At 53.7% G+C, this 14,077-nt stretch overlaps 6 protein-coding genes across 6 annotated transcripts; 4 read left to right on the top strand and 2 right to left on the bottom strand.

Moving 5' to 3' along the window:
* Window positions 1–1,006: 1,006 nt before the first annotated feature.
* On the top strand, window positions 1,007–4,160 carry CCOS01_16575 (uncharacterized protein; the record flags this gene model as incomplete). Its single annotated transcript, XM_060464711.1, has 6 exons — window positions 1,007–1,922; window positions 2,006–2,578; window positions 2,638–3,027; window positions 3,083–3,137; window positions 3,187–3,213; window positions 3,278–4,160. The coding sequence occupies 6 exons, from the start codon at window positions 1,007–1,009 to the stop codon at window positions 4,158–4,160; spliced, it is 2,844 nt and encodes a 947-aa protein (XP_060304847.1).
* A 68-nt stretch (window positions 4,161–4,228) lies between these two features.
* CCOS01_16576 (uncharacterized protein) lies at window positions 4,229–5,909 on the bottom strand (the record flags this gene model as incomplete). The annotated part of the gene is made up of 3 exons (XM_060464712.1): window positions 4,229–4,514; window positions 5,557–5,683; window positions 5,765–5,909. The coding sequence occupies 3 exons, from the start codon at window positions 5,907–5,909 to the stop codon at window positions 4,229–4,231; spliced, it is 558 nt and encodes a 185-aa protein (XP_060304848.1).
* On the top strand, window positions 5,134–5,775 carry CCOS01_16577 (uncharacterized protein; the record flags this gene model as incomplete). Its single annotated transcript, XM_060464713.1, has 2 exons — window positions 5,134–5,512; window positions 5,570–5,775. The coding sequence occupies 2 exons, from the start codon at window positions 5,134–5,136 to the stop codon at window positions 5,773–5,775; spliced, it is 585 nt and encodes a 194-aa protein (XP_060304849.1).
* A 1,504-nt stretch (window positions 5,910–7,413) lies between the features above and the next one.
* Window positions 7,414–8,613, top strand: CCOS01_16578 (uncharacterized protein; the record flags this gene model as incomplete). The annotated part of the gene is made up of 1 exon (XM_060464714.1): window positions 7,414–8,613. The coding sequence occupies one exon, from the start codon at window positions 7,414–7,416 to the stop codon at window positions 8,611–8,613; it is 1,200 nt and encodes a 399-aa protein (XP_060304850.1).
* A 634-nt stretch (window positions 8,614–9,247) lies between these two features.
* On the bottom strand, window positions 9,248–9,883 carry CCOS01_16579 (uncharacterized protein; the record flags this gene model as incomplete). The annotated part of the gene is made up of 1 exon (XM_060464715.1): window positions 9,248–9,883. The coding sequence occupies one exon, from the start codon at window positions 9,881–9,883 to the stop codon at window positions 9,248–9,250; it is 636 nt and encodes a 211-aa protein (XP_060304851.1).
* A 1,630-nt stretch (window positions 9,884–11,513) lies between these two features.
* On the top strand, window positions 11,514–13,472 carry CCOS01_16580 (FAD-binding domain-containing protein; the record flags this gene model as incomplete). The annotated part of the gene is made up of 3 exons (XM_060464716.1): window positions 11,514–12,002; window positions 12,053–12,853; window positions 12,915–13,472. The coding sequence occupies 3 exons, from the start codon at window positions 11,514–11,516 to the stop codon at window positions 13,470–13,472; spliced, it is 1,848 nt and encodes a 615-aa protein (XP_060304852.1).
* Window positions 13,473–14,077: the final 605 nt, after the last annotated feature.

Genomic DNA, 14,077 nt, shown 5'->3' on the forward strand with positions numbered 1-14,077 from the left:
GCATGAAGCCTGAGATGGGCATGATAGCCTCAGTGTAGGCATAATAGCCTGAGATCATCGCTGGCAGGAGAAACCACGTCTCAGCGGCGGAGGGCAAGAGGCCCCCGAGCCAGGAAAAAATGTCGGACTTCCAGCGCGGCGCTACCTCCTTGTCTTATAGTTTTCTCACTGTCTGTGCTCTTGCTCAGGGAAGGGCTATAACTGGCTGTGAAAGCCGACTGACCCACTCCGACTTGTGTCCAGGGTCCTTGCAGGTTTGCCCCATTTTAGAACGCTGTCTTTGGTCGGCAAACAAACAAACAGCCTGTATTGCACACTCACTCACACAGATCCTGTTCTGACTCCTCGGGGAGGCGCCAGACGAAACCGGCACCCGGTGCTTCTCGTCGACCCGCAAGCCCCGTTGTGGACCCAGAAGCCCGTTCATGCTTTCAACGTCACGGCCCCACAAGCAGTGACGAGCAGCGTTCGGAACCCCTACACACTGTACGGCGTAGCAGCCGCGCGCCCAATCAATCTTGACAAATTTCGCGCAGAGAACTTGTCCAGACATGAGGTGTCGTCGTAATGTACTGTACAGTACCCACCCTCTTGTCTGTGTTCAAATGTCCATAGTTTGATGGAAGTACGTGTCGCAGAAGCAGCAAACAGCTTCTTGCACGGCGAGTGGCAAACTGCTCTTCTGAAGTCGACAGCTCGTCCGCTATGGTACAGTAGTGCAGTGCCGTGTCAGCAATGTTCTGGATTGGGTCACCGTCGGAGCCCAAGGACGCCAAAGAGAAGATGGTACTGTAATGGCTGCGAATCACACAGAGACTATAAAAGGACTATTTTGCTAGGCGCGGAAGTCGCGATACGTGTACGGAACATCAACAGGATGGACCTCTGTAAACACACTGGGTGGCTGCGTCTGTCGACCAAAAAGCGGGGACATGTGCTCGAAGTCTCAGATCGCGCCCAGAGGCTGCTGGACAGCCTACCGAGTCCTGAGAGACAGTTTCCAAGCATGATCATCCTGATTGGTAACGGGACCAAACGTCTCGCTATGCAACACTTGGGCGTGGAAATCACCCGGCCCAACACCATCAGAGGCCATGGCGAGGTGCACCTTTCCATTTCCCCGGCTACACAGACGGGCGAGAGGCCCCTCCTGATCGCCGACAGCGATGTTCCGCCACACAACCGGCTGGGCCGGCCTAGAAAGTCCCCACTCTGCCATGAAATCACGGCGCGACCGATTCCCCAACCTTCGGACGACGCCGCGGCGTCCAAGGTGGAGCACGCGGCCGACCGTATCTACAGCCGCCTGCTTGTCCCATTTGCCGACGTCGTATGTGTTTTTGCCAATGACTTGGGAGGTCTACACAGCGTCGCCCGCCGCGTGACGGCGTGGCTGGATCTGGGCAGATCGTCGAATGTGACCGTATGTCCGTGGCTCGTGATCGTGGTCGACGATGGCGAGGAGACCGTCGTCCGGCAAGCATTCACGGACATGCTCCGTGAGAAGACGAGCATCGGCATCTCGGAGGTCTTCCAAGGCGTCCGTATCGTCAGTCTGAACCAAATGTCGCCGAAGACGATGCGGCGAAGCCTTCCGCCAGTGCGGTGGGATATACTGTGCAATGAACTTTCGTACATGGCCGAGACCAAGCGGATCGAGCGCCGGCTGGCGAGCAGCCTATGGTCGGCCACTCATCTTGCCGCCTTTCTGCGTCATGCAGCCGACAAGCAGACAGACGGGACGGCGTGGCCCCTGAGCTTCCTGGCCGTCTCGCGTACCGATAACCCGGTAGCGCCGGATCTGGAAGCGCATCTGGCAGACTTCCTCAAAAGCTTTCACTCCCTGGAGCGTCTGAGGGAATTTGCGATTCCTGTGATCGCCTCGAGTTTTCTTCTTGACCAGTACCCGCCAGGGATGCACTGTAAGTCATCGTAGTATCGAATGGGACAACAACTGCCAGCCTCGAGAAGCTGGCGGGGACTTGCTTGTTCTGACGTGTTGCAGTCTTCGACCCCCGTGCTGTGTTCCGCCAATTCTACAGAGATGCCTGCCACAACGTGTGCGGCCGTGCCGTTCTAGCACACCAGGGCTCGACCGAGCTTCTCTTGCCTTCGCAGTTCGCCAACATGATTGAGACGGACATGGTGCGCAGGTTTGGACAGCTGACGTCCGGCGAGTCGGCGGCGTCGCTCCACCGCCAGCTCCTCAGCCGATTCCAGGACGATTGGGCCGAGTTCCAGTCAGAACACACATGTTATCATTGCTTACGACGCCGGCCGCGGTTCTTCTCCGTCTGCGGCCACGGCTGGTGCATGAACTGCGTGGCCGTGTTCGGCGTTCGCAGCCCAGACGACCCGTGGCTTGTGCGAATCGACAGATGCCTCCTGTGCCGACGAGAGCTGGAGATGGTCGTCAGGGTGAAGCCGGACACGGCCACGGCTAGGGTCTTGTGCTTCGACGGCGGCGGCACAAGGGGGAGATATCCGTTGATGCTATTGAAACAGCTGCAGGACAGCATCGACCTGCCCAGCCATCCCGTGCAGCAGCACTTCGATGTCGTGTACGGCACGAGTTCTGGTAGGTCGTCAACATCTCGAGCGGCGCGGGGTTGGCTCATGCCAGAGGCAACTCAACAGGTGCGATCAGTGCGGGTGCGCTATGTCTCAACGGCTGGACCGTCGAAGAGTGCATCGCCTGCTTCGAGTCTTTGGCACGCCATGCCTTCACGCCCCGTCGCATACCCGCCATTCCATTTGTCCGTCCGCTGCTTCAGATGCTGATGCATTTGCCTCTCGCGCCCGCTCTCGTCCGCCTCATTGCTCTGCTCGTCTTCGATAGCCGATACCCGTCGCGGCCGATCGAGGAGGCTTTACGCCGGGTCTTCGGGCCAGAGAAGAACATCGTAGACTATTCTCCTGCCACCGCTATGGGCACGCATGTCGGTATGACGGTTGCGACCGTTCAAGACGCGAGTGCCTGCGTCTTCACTAGCTATAATGGAGGGGGAGAGCGTGGCGAAGACCGAGGTTCCGATCGACTTCCTTCCAGCAGTATGTGTAGTACTCTAATGAGCCCTTCCAGATTATCACGTTCTTGCACCGGAGAGGGGTTTGAGAAAGATACCGCTATGGGAAATGTGAGTGATCTTACCTTCCGCTTTTTCGTGGTATATTGAATCCTCTCAGTGTCCGCAGCGCGACGGCAGCTCCATAGTAAGCATCTGGCACTCATAAGTCAAGGAAGCAGTGGGTGATCAGCTACTGAATTGCTGCCTAGTTATTTTACACCATGGCGCATCGACGGACTCGGGGCGTTCCAAGACGGTGGCTTAGTTGCCAATAACCCATCCTATATTGCCCTGCAGGAAACTGCCTCCCTGTACCCCGTTACCCCAGACCCAAGCATCTTCGTCTCCGTGGGGACGGGGTCCAGTCAGGCCGATGAGCCGCCCTCGTCGGAGTCTGGTGGGCCGTGGAGAGACTGCTTCCCGTTACGGCTTGTCCGGGCCTTGTGGAACCTCGGGAGTACGAAACGAACCTGGCAGCAGGTAATCACGAATAAGCAGGTAGGCCACACGGGTGAGTTCTTCCGTTTCGACGTCGAGTTCGAGGGCGCGGAGCCGCCACTGGACGATTTGTCCGATTTCTCTGATGCAGACGACGTTTTCGAGGGCTTGCCCGAGTTGGAGCGCTTGGCCATCTGCCTAAGAGCGGAGCTGTTCGTGTTCGAGTTGAATCCGGTGCAGCCAATCCGTTTCGTCAACGGTGAGTTTGAGTGTCTCGGGCACATACGGTGCCGGCTGGGAGCGGATTCCGATGAGTTCGTCGCATTCATGACGCAGCTCGATGCGGCTCTTGCTTTCTTCCGTGTTGGCGACCGCACACTAGCTGGTTGCTTCCAGGACCAGTCGTTGCTAGATGCCGGCGGCAACTTCTGCAAGGAGGTCAGGTTTCGAGTGGCTAGTCGGGACGAGCCCATTCCTATTACTCTTTGGGAGAGGCCTGCCGAAGGTTGCAACATCAGCGGCTCGCCTTTCAATTTGCGGCGGCTGGTTCGTGAGCAAAGGCTTGATGCGCCCTTTGGCACGGCGGACCACCGTAAGAGAAGAAGAGGGGATGGAGAAGACGTGGACGCACGATGCAAGCGGCAGAAGCGGTAGGATCACTCTGCTTTGCTACTTCAGTGATATACCCCGTCGCCTCAGCGCAATTAGAACAATAGTTCAAGTTATGACCTATCCGCACCATGCCCAAAGTTGTCGTATCGTCCGTCGACGTGGCCTCCGCCGACCTCGCGCACCTCAGACAGCGGAGTACAATGAACGTTGCCGTAGACATTGGTGGTGGGGACACTGCTCAGGCAACCAGACGAAGTTCCTGGAAACTCTGAAGCCGACGGGGTACCTTTCGGCTTCGCTGCGTTGCCGGCGAGTGTAGGATTGCCAATGCGCAAGGGCCAGGTGGTCAGATCAGTTGAAAGACGTAAATCGTCGGTTTCCTGATTACCCTCTAGTCTATGTTTTATAGTGCTAGCGAGTGTACTGTAGTAAAAAGTATCACTTATATCATCACGACGTCAAAGCAGGACCATGCTACAAGCCTCTCAACGCGTTGGTGCCTGCTCAGTCACTCATCGACCACTTTTATGCCGTGCGGGAGCCCAATTGATGGTAAAGCCGAGTTGAGGCTTCAGCTGTGTCTTCAGTTCTCCAGCTTCGTAGAGTCAGCGTACAGAACCATTGCGCTGCTAGCCAGAAAGAAAGGCGCCAGCATTCTCGCATACTCTGCAGCATACGTCGTCAGCAAGAACCGAATGCGTTCGCATCGGTATGTATGGAGATGAGTCTATACATGTGATATTCTCGAGACTCGACCAACGATATCGTCTCAGACCCTTTTGGGGGGGGGGGGGGGAGGCGCGGCGGAAATGGCTCCCAGGCATCCAAGCTCACGGAGAAGCACATCTGGAAATCCACTGACGCTTTCGATAGGGCAATTTCAAACCCGGATGTCAATCAAGGGTTGGTCAAAGCCAATTTCGGATGGTCATCCCTATATCAGCTCCGAAGCGCAGTGCCACCCCGTCCATTTACATCGTGACTCTCGCCTGAAAGAATGGCCCCCTCGGCAATCATGACAGCCTCTAAGGATCTGTTCACGACTTTGTGGCTACTGGGTACTCTCTTGACAGTTCCTGGTGTATATGGTCAACTGGAATGCGCTATAGAAGACCCAAGTGGCCTTCAATGGGACGTATTTTATGGTCCGAGATACAATCTCGTATCCCAGTTCTGCAAACAACAGTCGCAGGACGAAGCGAACTCTCTGAGTTGGAAGGTGGATATCAATGGCAACGAACTATCACCACTTCAAGATCGCAGCCCACCAGTTACTCCCAGCACCTACAAAGAATACGGAGTGCAGCTCAGTTGGACGCCGCAAGCATCCTTTGTCACTGGCTCCTGTTCCAGAAGCTGCGCCAAGACGTACCAAGACACAGCGCAGAGCTACTGTAAGCACGCAGAACCCCATCGTGTCTACACCGTTCACGCTTACTCTTTGTCAACAGGCGGCCATACGGGGGGTGAGGGCAACTCGATGGCCAAGAACGGGACTTGGGATATCGGGTGTGGCCGGTATTCGTGGTCTATTACTGAAGTGAACCATTCTCCGCCGACCACAGCTTCTGAGCCAAGTCAGCCTCATTGCACCTCCACACCGTCCTGCCAGGTCGCTACAGACATGTGGTGTAGCAGCGTCTTACACCAATCTTGAAGATCAAAGATTTTGTCAACGTTAGGATGGGCGGCACCGGGGTCACGCTGCGGGGCAGTGAAGTCGAACTCAGGGCAAACGATAGGCCCGCTCTGTAGATAGCAAAGCTCGCCGTTAGTATCCAGATGCCGCATTGCTTGATAGCCCTTTGGAAGAATTGGAGAATTACCACTTTGACGCTGAGTCATGCATTTCCTGACCGCATGGTTGATCGGAATTGCTAAGAAAATGTTTCGAGTCCTCCATGAGAACGTTCGCATGTTCGGGACTGATGTAGTGATGAGGCTAAGCGAAGAGGACCATGGATTATAGAATCGTTGAAACACTCTGACCACTCCCTTCGCATGGGCCAATTGTTTTGGCGACCAAAGATCTGCGTTAAACCTCCATGAGCTGATGCTCTGAACACTCGCATTGGACACGTTTTCAATTGAGTTGGGTGATTTCACAATGCTTAATAACAGAATGCCAAGGCCACCATGAGAACAGGTTTCCACATCTGAGCTAGCCTGCGTTCGCGGTTGTCTGGATTCTTCAACTGGAACTTATTGTCACCGCTTATGGCAGGCATCAATGGGCACATAAACCGGGTGTATGTGGCTTGTACTGATCTAAGTGGAAATGAACAAAAGAAAAAGGTCTATGTAGGAGTTGTTTGTGAGATTCACGTGTCAATCACCTCGCCGAGTGCCGATGCTCATTCCTGTGTCGTGACACTTATTGCTTGCCCACGTCTAATGCCAAATTGCCAGAACCGGGAGGTTGCCGCTTACACCCGTTTCAGAACGCTGCCAGACACTTGGATTGTTTGAGCTTCAGATACATACTGTACAGCAACGCGACTTATTTCCGTACAACAATCAGCGGGTCATTGAAATGCCTATGCGAGGCACTACAGTACCACCCAGGGAAACACCGGGAATACACTGAGTCGCATCTGTCGCGGGTCAGACGTTCTTGTCACCGAATATGGCCGCCGGTGTCGAATGAGGAGCCAATTTTGTCTTAGAGTCGTCAGGGCCGTCAAGAGCTTGTTTTCAGTTCAGGCCTCAGTTCGCTTCATGTGCACCAGATGCGGGAGTCCTCGTGCAAGTGGTTTTACGTGATGCCAGTGATATCATGATACATACGCACCGTTGAGATACAATCAACACAACGTAGAATACATATGCACTATGCAGTACATACGGTAACACAAGAAATTCATTACAAACATGTTGTCACGGGTCGCCCATGTAGGAGCTTGGGGTTCGGTCTTTCGACTGAGCATTGTGCGTTTTGGCCCGTCGGCTCAACGGTTGTAAACACACGCACTGCCGTTCCGTCACGATTGTAAAAGCTGATACATGCACCGCTGCAGAAACTACTACATACAGTATTAGCAGATCTTGCGGCTATTTTCGAAAGGATTGCGGCCGAGACTGGCCTTCGACTCCTTACTGATCAGCAGACGAAAGTGGCTTGCAGCTAGATTTACCCGCGTAACCCTCATCAACCACATACAGCCCAATATGGATCTCACCCAGCGTGTATGCCACCCAGACGACGTACCAAGAAGCGTTTGACGTGCTATATAAGCTCGACTGGGTCCTCCCACAGGCAACTAGAGTCCGCAACTCACGTCGTCTTCTAACCAACATGGTAGCAGAAACGCGTTCGAAAGCCCGAGCAGGCAAGACTAGCAACGCCGCCACTGGCGTGAATAAGAATGCTGTCCAGGCCTATGCGGCGAAGGCGTCCGCTGTTGCCAAGAAAATGAGTCTGAACGAGCAGCTTGAGAATAGCCCACCGGAACTGCAGCAGGCAATCAAACAGCTACTCGACGAAAATGCAGAACTAACTTCAGCGAATGCAAATGAAAACTTGAAGCCAGTAGACCAGATGGATGTCGACAGCAGCCTCCCGCCCAAGGACGCTGTCCAGCATGCAGAGGAGTTTGTTGCGCATATTAAAGTCGAGGAGGAGCCGAAGGACGTCGGCCTCTTCGTAAGCCAGACGCTAGGGAGTTCTGTCGTTGTTGTCAATGAGAAAGATACAGACGATCCCGGTGACCTGATGTCTTGGAACGAGTTCACGACAATTCGAAGTAAAGGCGCTGTGCAGGGAAGTCATACTTCATACGGCTATCTAAGCAGAGGGCACAACCGGTTTTCCGAGGTCATCGGAGTGGGGCCGCTGAATGCAGAGAAACTGCAGCTCGTTCCCAGCGCAAAGACCGGAATATGTCTCAACGAAACAAGACACAACGTGAAGCGCCAGGCCATAGATGAGAACGGGAAGCGAGTGAACATCAGACCTATATTGCAGGGCGTCGCTTGGGATATACCGATCGGGCACGATGACCCCATATTGCTGATGGACCCTCGAAACTGGGCAACGAAGAAAGAGAAGGGGAACAGTGGAGAAGGAAAGGGCGAAGACGAAAGGAACAAGCCCGGCGCCACAAACAAGTGGCAAGTGAGCAAGGCTCCGTACACGACTCTCAAGATCAAATGGCAGATCATCGATGACGATGCTGGAGCCGTAGGTAAAGGAAATGCAATGGGGAGAGTGCGGTTCTTGAAGGAAAAAACATTCGAGACCAGAAGCACACTTCGATCTTTGATCGGCCAAAGGCCTGTCGCCGCTCCCCAAGACTTCAAGCTTGGGGATCGAGTCCTGATTGAGAAAGGGACTGTCATGAAGCAAGCCGATATGTGGATCTACGCAGGAGCCATTCGCTCGTGGGAACGGCACCAAGAGTGGGAAGATGGGAAGCGGCCAGCGGTGGCCCGGAGTCCCACCCCAGACGCCGGCCCTAGCCTGGATGCCGCAATGGATGACGAGGAGGAACTGTGAAGACTACGGAAGTTAGCTTGCATGTGGAGTTTGCGTTCCTCTTTGACGGGCGTCTGAACTGAGGAATTGTTCTTGATCTGAAAATTGATGCTTTTGTATCTATTCCGGCTGGCCGGACTTGTTTGGGCGGCAGTAAGAAATCCTTCGTCAGATGCTTACAAGGGACACTTTCCCCTCCTGACCATGCTTTCCGTCCGTGTTCAAACAGATCGCGGCACATTGTGGAGTGTGACACTGTGGACCCGTTGGGCCTTGCTACCATCCTTTGAGCCACTGCGATTAGCCGCCGACTTTCAATCTCCTTCGAGACACTGCGATGGGACGGCCCTTCAGTATCTCAAGGACCCTGAGCGTGAATAAGCCCGGGCAGGTCTCGCGAGAACTCTGCTGGTGATATCGTGCCCGAACTCGAAGCTTGAGATAAAAATCAAGGGAAACATGAGAACGGGCTTCTGATTTCATTCTTTGAAATCATCCCATCTTGCTTCATCCCTCGTCTCTAAGGGTGACACTTGCCGCGTAGAAACACCAGAACTAGCTTGACTGATCAAAGGCGAAGAGAGGAATGCGCTCATTCAGAAGCCTAGTAGTAAGAATCTGCTAGCGGCTACTTTCTAATCGTCCTTGGCCTAAACTACTGTACATTTTCGTCCTGGGTCATAAACATCCAGGCCCACTGCCTATCAGCGCAGATACCATCGGGAAGCTCGATAATGAGTAGCTTGCCCCCCTCCTGCCCATTCTCGCCACATCCCGCCGGAGACCAAGAGAAATCCATATCCCGGATGGGCTCGTCATCCTTAGAAGTAGACCAGAAAGTTGAAAATGGAACCCCTTCTTTCATTTCCACGAAAGTTTCCGGAGAACTGCTGACTTTTCCATTCAACGCCGTAGGCTTCAAAAGGCTGTCCGCATGCAGGCGAATGGTCGTCTCCGGGGTAGAGATAGTGATGAGGGACTGCTTTTCATCTAAAGCATACCCGTCTCGTAGAGAGCGAAGAAGTAGGCTTTTCGATTCAGCTCCGAGTAAAGCTCCAGCTGGGAAAACCTCTGATATCTTCTTGTCCTTATGGCCGAGAGCAAGGACAAGCTGGATTCCTTCGTCACTCTTCTCAGCTAAAATCTCATCGACATAGTGAAGGTCGATGCCGATCACGAGCAGAACCAGGCCGTCGGCTGAGATCTTGTCGATGAAGTCGCTGTCTTTGAAGATTAGGTCTTTGACCTTGTCCCGATCATTCTTGGTGCCGGCCGTAGTCGAGATTGTCATTGTGCTTGAGTCAAGTGTAGTATGGAAGGATGCAGATCGTGGCGGAGATTTGCCGTCTGATATTAAATAGAAGAACGAGAGGACAAAATTGCTGTACTGTACTGTACGATACAATGCATCGAAGCGTCGAAAGGAAGTTTCAGAGGCCGTTTTGGTATCTTCGAGCATCGAGGAGGCGCTGGATCACCGGAGTCAATTTCGGACCCAAGCCGTGACCAGCTCTCACGACTTCGGGGATCGTCACCAGAGAAATGACTCTGTTTTTGGCTCCATCTTTCAACAATAAGAATTGGGGAGCAGAGCAGAAACCACGTACATACTACATTACAGCAACCACCACCTGCAAAGCGGCGTGCCTTGAGACCAAGAGATCTCTGCCAGAATCGCCCGGTCACCTGTTCACGCTTGTGCAATATGTCAGCCCTGGAGAGTCAGATACTCGTAAGCTATTGTTCGCAGCTCGAGAAGGAGCTGTCCCAATCTCGGAAAGAACTAGAACAAGTAAAAGAGCAATTATACCACAAGGAGGAGATGCTGGACGAGCAGATGTTATGTCGGGAGATGGCCGAGATGGCATTGGACCACCACAAAGACTATCTGATCTGCGCACAGCGGGAGGCACAATACTCGTATAGCCTTGGGAGGCTGCAAGCGCAAATCGAAAATTCTCGCGGCAAACACATCGTCATCCCCAAAGCGACGAAGAAGAGGAAGTTTGGGGATCTTAGTTAGGTCTAGCCGTCCGAGCGCCGGCTAGAAACTGAACGTCGGTGCTTCCGCCGCTTGATATTGGGAGATCACGCTATGCGCAAGATCGCTGCGACGTTGATAGATGGCACAGTAGCTGAGTGTGCCTTGATTATTTCTCTATCCGAAGAATGAATGGGCGGAGTTGTGCATCGATCTAAAACCACTTGATGACTTCACCTACACCAGAACTCTGACACTTGCATCCCTCGTTGAGCCGAAAGTTCAGTCATCGTGCTATGTATCGCTGTAGAGTACATGCAACACTTCAGCGCCGGCTTGCTTAGAATCGTGGCCTCTTCTGTTCATCAATCTTAACGGTTGCTTATTAGGGTCTGGATTCTTCAGCTATTGATTGGGCAAGTAGGTCATGCGCGGCTGGCCATGAATTGGTCAAGACGAAAGTTGACTGTTCTCGCCTGCGCCTTGATGAACCTTTGTTGGTCGCTCCTGCCGGAGCTGACTGCTATGAATCCTACTCCTGCATTCAAGTGCCCTTTTCAAATACAGCGCCACCATGGAAGGTAACGCTCGCATCGAGTCTAAATGCCCGACAGGCTGCCATATCAGGGTTTGGCTTGCGGTACTAGCTCAAGGATCCTGAAGCTGGATTTGTCAACACATCAGCCTTAGCGATGCCTGTGACTAGGCCACATCAAGCGGGTACACAGGAGAGCAGCAAACGGCGATTTCACGGTCGAAGAGAGGCATCCTCCACCGCAGTCAAATAAAGCTACTATGCCAATAGCCTAGCTACATAGTTCATCCGCTCGAGCACTCTTTGCTGGGCGTAGTATGGATCGCGTGAATTCCACGCCGTGATCCTATTCCTCGTCTCTTATTTTCACCATTCCGGCAGCCTCGTATTGACATGACCGCCGTCATGTCGTTGAAGGAGCCCGTGACAGCTGCCTACGCTATTTGCATCGCTGGCTTACTGGTTGGGATCGCTTTCGTCAATGCTCTTGCCCGGACGACCCGACTACGGCGACGACTGGCCCACTACGTTGAGAGGCAGTTGAGCTACCGCTTTCTCGTGCATCGTCACTCTTTTCTCGGCCCGTGGAATGCCATTTCTTTGCTCGGCCCGACGGTATACGTGGGTGTCAACGTCTTCTGTTTCCTCTTCCGTCAATCAGCGACACTCTCACGCTCTGGCACGTTGACCCTCCTGAACCTAGCACCTCTGTTTCTTGGACCCTCTTTGGGGTTTGTTGCCGATCTCCTAGGCATTTCGCTCTCACACTTCATGTTCTGGCACCGCTGGCAGGGCCGAGTCGCATCTGGCATGCTCGTAGTCCACATTTTCACCGCGATGGCTGACCAGCGACCCGTCGGCCTCAATCAAACAAAAGACGTTCTCGGCTTCGTGGTAATTGCACCCAGGAGCCGGTGACACTTTGTCTACTAACACAACCTCAGGGATCACTGTCCGCTGTCTCCGCCGCTTTCTGTTTCTTACCGTTTCTCCGTCATCACCTTTATGAACTCTGCCTACGAATACACCAAGCACTCGCGTGTCTTGTAGCGGCAGGGGTGTGCTTGCATCTGTCCATGATGACCCCTAGCCGATCGTGGCTCTGGCTGTACATTTACTTGATAGTTGCGGCCATTCTGCTGCTAGCCCAAACCTGCCTCACAGCTTATCGCAACAAGATGCTGGGCAGAACTTTCTCTAGGGCAATTGTCAACCATACGACCGGCACAGTCCTCGTCTCGGTCGAACTTTCCAGGCCAATCAGCGTTGAGGCCGGACAATACATCACCTTGTGGATCCCACGCATTGGCCTTCTCGAGTCACATCCTTTCGTCGTGACCTCGTGGGACGAGGCAGCTCAGAACACTCTTGAGCTCTTCATCAAACCCCGTAGAGGCTTCACGTCTCGGCTGCTGCGGTATTCCGACCACAGAGCGATTCCTCATCTCGCCTTTTTCAGCGGTCCACACGGCGTCAGCGTTCCGGTGTGGGATTATGAGGCCGTTTTCATGATGGCGACCGACCATGGCATCGCCGCCCTAGTGCCATACCTCAGGAAATTGGTCCATGGCTATAACAACTGCAAGGGTCGCACGCGTCAGATCCACCTCGTATGGCAGGTCTCCAGCCTGGGTAAGGACGACGCCCCGCTCCGAGACGGCAGACTAACTGGACCAGGCATCGTGCATGCGGCTCAATCGTTCCTGAATCCGATACTTGACGACGACACCTTGGACCAGGGTTATGTATGTACACTCAGGGTGAGCTTCTTCGGCGTGTTTGGGCGCATGACTAAACATGCCACAGATACTAGACATATCGATTTACTACGACATGCAGAAGAAGGGCATGACGGTGGAGGACCTGGGTGCTGTCGCTCCTATCTGTGCTGGGGACGAGTCTCTATTGGAGAAGCCGCCAATGTACACAGTGACCGCGTCGACGATCGCGAAGCTCTTGACCAAGTACTATGCACCCACCGACGGGCGAGCCGGAGACCATCCCACAAGGGTGAAGAACTTTGGCGATAGGGCACGTCTCTTTATAGGCACTCCTGACGTCGCGGAGAGCTTGTGGAACGAAGCATCTCGTCTGCTGAGTCATTCGGGAGGCCAAGCATCCACGGAACGGGGCGACATGCTATTGCTAGGTGAGTACCATGGCTTCAACAGAAATACCAACCTGATCTCCGTCGCAGTTTCCGCCGGCGCCGATGTCAGAGACCGGTTACACGACCTGGCAGCTGACTTTCCGTTCGATCCCCCCAACCCCTCTTTCGTAGCTTCCGGCCAGCAAGAAGCGATTCGTGAGTATTTGGGGAAGAAGGTGTGGCTGAGGGAGCTGGACTTCCAACCAGATGACTGATCGTTCATTCAACCGTGGAGGCCTTTCGATGGTGACAACGCCACGATTAGATACGGTAGTCTCTGGTGCCAGAACGCCAATACATGCCGCTCTCTGTGCCTGTGCGTTGTGAACCCGCCCGTCAACGATCAATTCCAGGTTCCATATTTGTGACGTGGTCTTTTAGAATAAGATGAGCTCTATCACTCCCTTCATTCGGCTCTCGAAATGACGTGACTTCCGCAAACATGGACTCCGCCAGGGCATTGCGCAGATCTGATTTGAGGTGGCTTCCGGGATCATATGGTAGGGATGAGACAGAAGGCAATCACGTAAAGAGGCAACGCCCCCCCCGACCCGATATGGACCATTGGACACACTGTAATTCAACTGCAGCATGGGGAACATCAGTCACCACGGAGCTGGCATCAAAATTAGTCATTTTAGTGAACGCAGATGCGATTGAATTCTGAAATGTACGACCTGTTCCGTCATCAATTACCTGATGCCTAAGCTATCTACTACTGCCCAGTTCGGCCTGGTTCATTCAGCTCGGAGTTAGTGGTGGCGTGTCTGTCTCTTCGAACCCAAATAGCGCGGCCTCTGACTCGATCCTTTCCACCGAA

This window comes from Colletotrichum costaricense (assembly GCF_030867565.1).
Source record: "Colletotrichum costaricense strain IMI 309622 chromosome Unknown Scaffold_31.1, whole genome shotgun sequence".
Taxonomy (NCBI): domain Eukaryota; kingdom Fungi; phylum Ascomycota; class Sordariomycetes; order Glomerellales; family Glomerellaceae; genus Colletotrichum; species Colletotrichum costaricense.